Consider the following 9,064-nt stretch of genomic DNA (forward strand, 5'->3'; position numbering starts at 1 on the left):
TTTCAAAAGGTTATTATGAAAGTTGCTTTACCTCATTTCAATTTAAAAACAGAATAAAAGCATCAAATTACAAAACCACCGCATATCTTAAAGCTGACAACCTAACATCTTCCAACATTTAAAGACACCCTTGCTCTAGTTCTGGCTTGGGATTGTGTAGATGCAGAGGCATCAGTTAACCATTCGGGGCCAGACCAGCTGCTGCCCCTTAACCTTTGACCCTGGATTTCAAGTTCTTTATAGGAGGCTCTCAATGAGTTCTCAAATACCATCTCTGGAGATGTGTCATGCTTCAGAGAGAAGCTGAAGTGTAGCCCCTCTGGGTAAAACAGGCTGCAGTGGGCAAAGCTGGAAACACAACGAGGCTGCAGGCATTGATTGAGCTGCAGTCTTGGGCGGACTTAGACTGCCAGGAGCAGGCCACGATAGATCAACCCAGGTGGTAGCACCAGGGACCTTCAGGTGGTTGGGGGCAAACTGGGCACTAGACCAGCTAAAGGCCCCGGAGTAGGTCGACGAGAGATTTCTGAGAAGGCTGGCAGACCACCGCGGATCTTTGTCTTTTTACGTGGAGCCATGGGTGAGGCGCTCAAGAACTTGCTGAAGGAACTTGACTTCTTCAAGCCTCGGGCCAGGTCCTGGAGCATGAGGTCGTCGGCCAGGACGCCTAGAAATGCACTGGTGGTGGAACTGAGGATGGTGGCGGCCACCTGCACCGGGCGCCTGGCAGCAAGACTGCCACTTCCACCCCCGTTCGCATCTAGCTCCGTGGTGCCTGGCAGGCCTGGATCACCAAGTAGGCGGCGCAGCGCGTACGAAGAGCCGGGCCTCAGGTACTGGTAGGCGCGACGCCCGCTGTGGTCACGCACGTGTACCTGGGCACCCAGACACACCACCAGCAGCACAGCGGCGTCCTCGTGGCCGTGCAGCACAGCCAGGTGCAGCGGCGTGTAGCCGCCGTGGGAGCGCGCGTTCACGTCGACTGGCGCGCCACCGAGCTGCGCAACCTCCACCAACTTCAGCGCCATCTCGCCGTCGCCGCTCTTGGCGGCCCAATGCAGGGCCGTGAAGCCAGACATGAAGTCGCGCTTGGCCGCCAGGCCGCGGTCGCGCAGCAGCAGCCCGTGCAGCTGGTGGGTCCAGCGGCCCCCGGCCGTCCGGACGAGCCACTCGTGCTCGGACGGCTCCAGGGGCACGGCGGCCGGCGGCGGCGCGGCCGGCACCTCCTCGGCGTCGGGGCTCAGCAGACGCGGGCCGGCGCGCGACAAGCGCCTCAGGTGCGGGGAGCGGCCTGAGCCCAGGCCAAGGCCGAGGCCCAGGCCGGACTCCTCCACCGAGAGCCGCCTCAGCAGCAGAGGAGAGCTCCGCGGGCTCGGCTCCTCTGACAGCTGCCGGCGCAGGCCCTGCTCCTCCGCCCGGATGCGGAGCGTGGCGGGGACCGGGACGCAGCGCACGGGCAGCATGCAGGGCTTCTGCGGCGGCGGCCCTTCCACTGTCCCGGGCCCGGGATCCGGGTCTGGTGGATCAGCGCAGGGCGAGACCGCCTCCGACGGAGCCCTAAGCGGTGGGGCCGCGTCTGCGGAGGGTCCCTCGGGGGCCTGGGCTAGCTCGAGGGCTGGAAGCCGGGGGTCGGCGGACCGCTCCCCGGGCGGCTGAGCGGGCTCACAGGCCGGAGCCCCGAGGGTGTCCTGTGTCTCTGCTGGCGGACCCGGGTCCCCTGGTGGCTCCACCGGCTGCGGCGCGGAGACCAACGGCGGAGCTCCCGGGGCAGAGGCGTCCCCCGGTAAGACGACAAGGGGCTCCGACGGCTGGGCCGCTGTCTCGGGGAGGCCAGAGGGCGTGGGCTCGGGCTCCGGGGGCCGCGGCTTCTTCCTCAGCACCACGAACTTGACGCCGTCGAGCTCCTTCACCACCGCCACGTCATTGACGAACTGCTTGAAGCGGTCCCTGCGGGCGGCGCGGCCCCGCGGGTCGCCGGCATCCAGCAGCGGCTTGAAGCGGCTCAGCAGCTCGGAGTTGCGCACCTTCCCGCCGCGCTCCTGCAGGAAGCCCAGCACCGCCGCCTGGCTCACCCCGGCGGCCGCGGCGGCGGCGGCGGCGGCCAGCGCCATGGCGGGGCCCTGGGTTCCTGGCTGCAGGGGCAGGTGGGCGCCGCGTTGCCGCGGGACGCGCGGGAGCGAGGTTCCGGGAGGCGCGGCCGCACTCACCTGGCGCCTTCCCCGCGGCCGGCCGGGCGTGTCCCCGAAGCTGGACCTCGATCTCGCCGGTGCCGCCGGGCCGGGGCGTCTCGGGGCGAAGGGCGCCGGGGGACCTGGGGAGCGCCCACCCCCAGCGCCCCGCCGGGCCCCGGCCTTCGGGGTAGGTTTCTGCCTTTGTGTTCTGTCCAATGGGCGCCGGGCTCCATCCCCCGCTCCGCGCTCGCCTTACAGGTGACAGCTGCCCCCGCGACGCGTAGGGAGCGGGAGCAGAAATTCCCGCAGCCCCCCGCCCGCCCCCGAATTAAAGGCGCAGAGCTCGGGCTCGGCTCATGGTTGCTAGGTGGGTGTGTTCCCTCGGGACGCCGCGCTCCGCCAAAGAGGAATGGATTTTTATTCCTTTAATGAACATTTAACCACTACAAAATACCAAGCGATGATTTCAGGGTAATCCATTTTTTTAAAAAAGACCGTCAATACCTCTCCAGTTTTTTATTGCGTTTTATGCAGGAAAACGACTTCAGGCGATTTACAGCAAAACCAATTCACTGTGCTTGGCAATGCACGTTACTCTAGGTTTAGAGAGACGTTTTCAAAAGCAATTTTCTCGTGGTAAAATAATACATTTTCACGTAGGATTTGGGATATAAAACCACAGGAAACAAACGTAACAGGAAAACATAAAGGAGGAAAACAAGGAAAAATATCACCTGAAATCACCATTAACATTTTGAAATATTCTCTTCCCATCCCCCATATGTATATGTATGTTTATGCTTTAAAATAAGAAAGCAATGAAGAGTCATGCTATGTTTTTAAACCATTTGTTCCACAGATAAGTATTGAGCACGTAGTTTGTGCCAGGACCCTTTCTTTCTTTTAACAACTGGTAATCAATTTATTAAAATAGTTGACTTAAGCATCTGCTTTTTGGCTAAGATACATCAGTTAATAAGACAGATTTAATAACCCATGACCTAGTGGGGCTCATATGTTGGGAGAGAACAGAAACACGGTGAAACTGAAAACTATATGATATACTAAATAAATGCTATGGAAAAAACACATCGGGGTAAAACGGATGAGGGGCAGGTTGCAATTGTGATGGGGCAGTCAAGATAGGACTCATTGTGAAGGTGACATTTAAACAAGGACTTGAAGTAGATCAGGAAGTTATGTAGATGGAGAAGAGGTTTCTAGTTCAGGGAACTGCCTGACAGAGGCAGGATCAGTTCCTTAATTTAGAATGCAGGCCTAGCAGGGTGGCTCACACCTGTAATCCCAGCACTTTGGGAGACTGAGGCAGGTAGATGACCTGAGGTCAGGAGTTTGAGAGCAGCCTAGCCAACAGGTGAAACACCATCTCTACTAAAAATACAAAAAAAGTAGCCAGGCGTGATGGCGGGCGCCTGTAATCCCAGCTACTCCAGAGGCTGAGGCAGGAGAATCGCTTGAACCCGGGAGGTGGAGGTTGCAGAGCCGAGATTGTGCCACTGCACTCCAGACTAAGTGACAAGCGCAAGACCCCCTGTCTCATAAATATATAAATAAATAAAATAAAACAAAATTCAGTACTGCAAATATATGACATATATAACCAGAGGCAGCATATTGTAGTAGCTAAGAGAACAGGACTCTGGAGTCAAAATTCTACACTTGAATTCTGTCTCTACCTTGGGCAAATGCCTTGACTTCTCTGTGCCTCAGCTTTCTTATCTGTAACGGAATGATGAAAATAGTACTTACCTGCTCAGGTGGATGAGAGGATTAAGTGAAAAAATAGTCACAAAAGACTTAGCATAATGCTTGGCTTACAGTAATCATTCGAATTATTATTAATAGTATAGCCACTGCTATTAGTATTACTCACTGAAAAGGAAAAAAGAAGACTAAAATGTGAAGGGTCCTCTTTCCCCAGTCCAATCCCCAGGGGCATTCTCTGAGTTCAGTCCTATCCCCAAGATGCAAACAGTTTAAACATTTCCCCCTCACTTTACATTGCGGGCATTCCTCCCAATGACAATAGCTAATCTTTAAAAATATACAACTTTTAATGATAGCATCAAATAAATGTAGTACTATACTTTGTTTTCTTATTCTTCATTGCTCATATTGTTTCTAGTTTTTAATTCTTATAAATGATGCTGCTGATATATAAGACTTTGTGTATATTTCTGATTAATTCCTTAGGATAGGCTCCTAGGAGTAGAATTAGTACTAATTAGTAGAATTAGGCACAAACCATCACACCCAGCTAATTTTATTTTTATTTTGCTTAGGCTGGTCTCAAACTCCTGACCTCAAGCAAACCTTCCACCTCAGCCTCCAGAGATTAAAGGTGTGAGTCACTGCATCTAGTCTTACCCCTTCATTCATTCATTCATTCATCTATTTATTTTCTCTTCTTTCTCTTTTTTAAAATTTTATTTTTCTTTCTTTCTTTCTCTTTCTTTCTTTCTTTTCCTTTCTTTCTTTTTTTGAGGTGGAGTCTTGCCCTGTTGCCCAGTGCAATGGTGTGATCTCAGCTCACAGCAACCTCTGCCTCCTGGGCTCAAGCGATTCTCCCCCCTCGGCCTCCTGAGTAACTGGGATTACAGGCACATGCTGCCACACCCAGTTAATTTTTTGTATCTTTTAGTAGAGATGGGGTTTCACCATGTTGGCCAGGCTGATCTCGAACTCCTCAACTTGTGATCCACCAGCCTTGGCCTCCCAAAGTGCTGGAATTACAGGCATGAGCCACGGTGCTGAACCTTTTTTTTTTTCTTTTCTGAGAGAGTTTCACTCTTGTTGCCCAGGCTGGAGTGCAATGGTACAATCTCGCTCACTGCAACCTCTGCCTCCCACTCTCTTGCCTCAGCCTCCTAAATATCTGAGATTACAGGCATGTGCCACCACGCCCAGTTAATTTTTGTATTTTTAGTAGAGACAGGGTTTTGCCATGTTGGCCAGGCTGTCTGGAAGTCCTGAACTTAGGTGATCCACCCACCTCCACTCACCCAACAAAGTGCTGGGATTATAGGCATCAGCCACGACTCCTGGCCTGCTTTATCCATTCTTTAAACCCACCTCAAGGCCCACCCCTGTAAAGCCTTCTGCAACTGTCTCAGGAATGTCATGCTCTGCACTTGCTCAATAATTTATTTCAGCAAACATCTATTGGATATCTTTGGGTGCAAGACTGTAAGCCAGATACTCTGGGAAGAAGACATAACCTGCCTTTGAATAGCTTACTGGTTAGTGGAGAAGAGAAAAACATATTAAATACCAAGTAATTATGTGACACAACCAAATGAAATGAATGCTCCAGGTACTTACCAGGGGAGAGGGGGAGCAAGGGGGTGGGGAAAGGTGGGGAAGAGGAAGGTTATGAGAGCAGGAGAGACGAAAGCTTGAAAGAAGGACTGTGAAGGCTGAATTGAGAGTAAAGAGTGTTGAGCGTGTTTGAAGTTCAGAGTGTGTGCCAGGGATACAGAAAAATATAATGTTGGAAAAGTAATCTGGGGTGATGGGTAGAGGGCCTTAAATGGTAGTTTGGACTTTACCCTGTTTGCAGTAGAATGTCATTGAAAGCTTGCTTTCCTCTTTTTAAAAATAGCTTTATTTTCTGATGATAAAAGTAATACTTTTTTTCAATTCTCAATAGTTTTTAAAATATAAAAAGAACATGTCACATGTCAGAGAGCCACTCGATATTTTTTGGCTTATGCTGTAAGGAGTTTTTCTCAGTATATTCATAGATATATACACAGCCATCTATACCATTTGGTACATATGGGATTAGACTGTGTGTTGCTAATAACCCATACTACTGTAGTCAAGGCTGATGTGGTGAATGGGTGGAAGAGGGGACCCTGGGACCTGTGGAAGATGGTAGGGCTTATCAAGCTTGGACAGTGGATGGGTACCAAAGATATTTCAAAATCAGAGCTTGCATTATATTGCCTTGTTTTCACTTTTAAAGTTATATTCCCTTGGTTGTAATTTTCATTTCAATAGCTACTTTTTATATTTTATTTTCCTAGCCTTTTCTGGACCAGTTGTGTTTCTTGAAAAGTCATTTCCATGATCTCATAGGTAGTGAAGCCTCCACTTGGACTTTTGTTATCATCTCCTGTCTCCAAGAAGAGAGAGGAGGAAGAGCATTCCTTTGTTAAAGATCATTATTGCTTTATGTGGGGGTGAACTAATTTTGACTATAACCGTCCAATGGATTCATCTTGCTGATTTATCAAGACAGGGGAATTGCAGTGGAGAAAGAATAATTCACGTAGAGCTGGCTGTGCAGAAGACCAGAGTTTTATTATTACTCAAATCAGTCTCCCTGAGAAGTTAGGGATTAGAAGTTTTAAGGATAATTTGGTGGGTAGACAGCCAGTGAATTGGAAGTTCTGATTGGTCAGATTGGAGATGAAGTCATAGGGAGTTGAAGCTGTCCTCTTGCACTGAGTCAGTTCCTGGGTGGGGGCTATAAGACCGGATGAGCCAGTTTACCAGTCTGGGTAGTGCCAGCTGATCTATTGAGTGCAGGGTCTGCAAAATCTCTCAAGCACTGATCTTAGGCTTTACAATAGTGATGTTATACCCAGGAGCAATTGGGGGAAGTTTAGAATCTTGTAGTCTCCAGCTGCATGACTCCTAAACCATAATTTCTAATCTTTCTGCTAATTTGTTAGTTCTACAAAGGCAGTCTAGTTTATTTTGGGAAAGGGCTGTTATCATTTTTGTTTCAAACTGTAAACTATAAACTAAGTTGCTCCCAAAGTTAGTTTGGCCTATGCTCAGGAATGAACAAGGGCAACTTGGAGGTTAGAAGGAAGATGGAGTTGGTAAGGTCAGGTCTCTTTCACTGTCTCAGTTATAATTTTGCAATGGTGATTTCATGATCACTAAGAATAGACAAGGATTAAATACTGATTGAACAGGAATTGCTAGTACGAGCAGTTTATTGACAGTGCTTAACAGACTTTAGGCTCTGAGCTACATAAAGAAACTTGGCCAAGGTCACAGTTAATAACTGGCTGAGCTCAAACTAGAACCCCAGGCTACCTGCCTGTGCTCATTTACCATGCAAAGTTAGATTGCTGATTATTTAAAATTGATGTTCTGAATGTTTAATAAATAAAGTTGGGAAAAACTCTTCACAAATACCTCACTTAAACTTTTATTTATGCTTGTGCATCTGAACATTCTCTGCTTTAATATTTTAAGTGATAAGTTTGTAGGTTGAGCATACATTACAGTAAGGATGCCAATGACATCCAGTTCCCCAGGCTGCTTTTAAATTTTGATGCCCTGTTGCCAGTGAGGCCAGAGAATCAATTCTTCCAGTGACCCGGCAGTTCGCCCGCAACATTAGGAAAATCAAATATAAAATGTATATTTATAGCAAGGGTAAAATTCCATAATGTGCTTTGAACATGGAGAATGAAATAGGAAGGCTATTTGTTCTTATCTCAGTGTCTTTTTTTTTTTTTTTTTTTTTTGAGACGGAGTTTCACTCATGTTACCCAGGCTGGAGTGCAATGGTGCGATCTCGGCTCACCGCAACCTCCGCCTCCTGGGTTCAGGCAATTCTCCTGCCTCAGCCTCCTGAGTAGCTGGGATTACAGGCACGCACCACCATGCCCAGCTAATTTTTTGTATTTTTAGTAGAGACGGGGTTTCACCATGTTGACCAGGATGGTCTCGATCTCTTGACCTTGTGATCCACCCGCCTCGGCCTCCCAAAGTGCTGGGATTACAGGCTTGAGCCACCGCGCCCGGCCTCTCAGTATCTTAAATATGAAGCAGATCAGGGTAGAGGCCCTCTATAATTTTTAAAGCCACATTATTTAAATATAAAATAAAATAACTTCAAAATCTTATACTATGTTACATTACACTTATATTAAATTATATATATTATATAATTACTATTATATTACTTATTCCAATCCACACTACCCTCTGACCCCCATGCCTAGGCCCCACCAAGAGCCTTAGTGGATGCTTAATGTTTGTGAATGTTTTCTCCCCTACCATGGCAGTATAAATTGGTCCCTTCCATTGGGTTTAGTCCATCGCAGCCTGCCACCTTTGGCCCCTGATGTCTCACCAATGCATCATCATCTGTAAAGAAGAGTTCCTCAGGCCCCAGTAGGCAGGAGCTCCAGGGACTTGAGGGGGATGGGCTGCCCAGCAATGGCTATAAAGGGACTTTGCCCAGATATCAAGCTTTTGCGGTCACAACTTCCGGAACAAATCGTGTTTTGTTCTTGCTTCCAGCTCAAGGGAAGCAAGGGGGCCCTCTCTCGTGCCTGCAGCTCATTAAACCCACTTCTCTCTGAGGACAAAAGAACTTTATTTCTAAATCTGAGTGACAGGTGTCAGCTCACGTGTTTCTGCTGTAGACTGAGTTTTTGCCTCTGCAGTTCATTTTTCAGGCTGCTGCTTCTCTGATTGCTCAGACTATTGCTTGGTTGCGAGGTAGGGAGCCACAGGCCTGGTCCATGGAGACTTGGAAAGCTGTGTCCTGGCTTCATGAAACTCAAGCAGTTGGTCCCCTTTGCTGCCCATCCTTAGTCATCCCTTTCAGACTCTTTTATTCTCAGATATGAGTTTGTATTTAAAAGAGTCTACCTGCTTCTCTACCCATGGGACATTTAGGAGCTCAGTTTTTCTTTTTCTTTTAATGGGCAACACTTCATTCCATAAAATAGAATACGTGTTCCCTGGGGTCACCTTTTCTTTCACGTGGGACAGTGTCTGAATTAGGAAGGGCCTAATCTGAGAGGCCTGCAAAATGCTGGTCTTTTGTTGTTTTTTGAGACGGACTCTTGCTGTGTTGCCTGGGCTTGTCTAGAACTCCTGGGCTGAAGTGATCCTCC

At 48.8% G+C, this 9,064-nt stretch overlaps 1 protein-coding gene across 1 annotated transcript; it reads right to left on the reverse strand.

Moving 5' to 3' along the window:
- Nucleotides 1–230: 230 nt before the first annotated feature.
- Nucleotides 231–2,466, reverse strand: SOWAHA (sosondowah ankyrin repeat domain family member A). The gene has a single exon (XM_017532434.2). The coding sequence runs from the start codon at nt 2,109–2,111 to the stop codon at nt 459–461; it is 1,653 nt and encodes a 550-aa protein (XP_017387923.1). The 5' UTR covers nt 2,112–2,466; the 3' UTR covers nt 231–458.
- Between the last annotated feature and the right edge of the window lie 6,598 nt (nt 2,467–9,064).

The sequence above is a fragment of the Cebus imitator genome, unplaced genomic scaffold (genome assembly GCF_001604975.1).
Source record: "Cebus imitator isolate Cc_AM_T3 unplaced genomic scaffold, Cebus_imitator-1.0 Scaffold76, whole genome shotgun sequence".
Lineage (NCBI taxonomy): Eukaryota > Metazoa > Chordata > Mammalia > Primates > Cebidae > Cebus > Cebus imitator.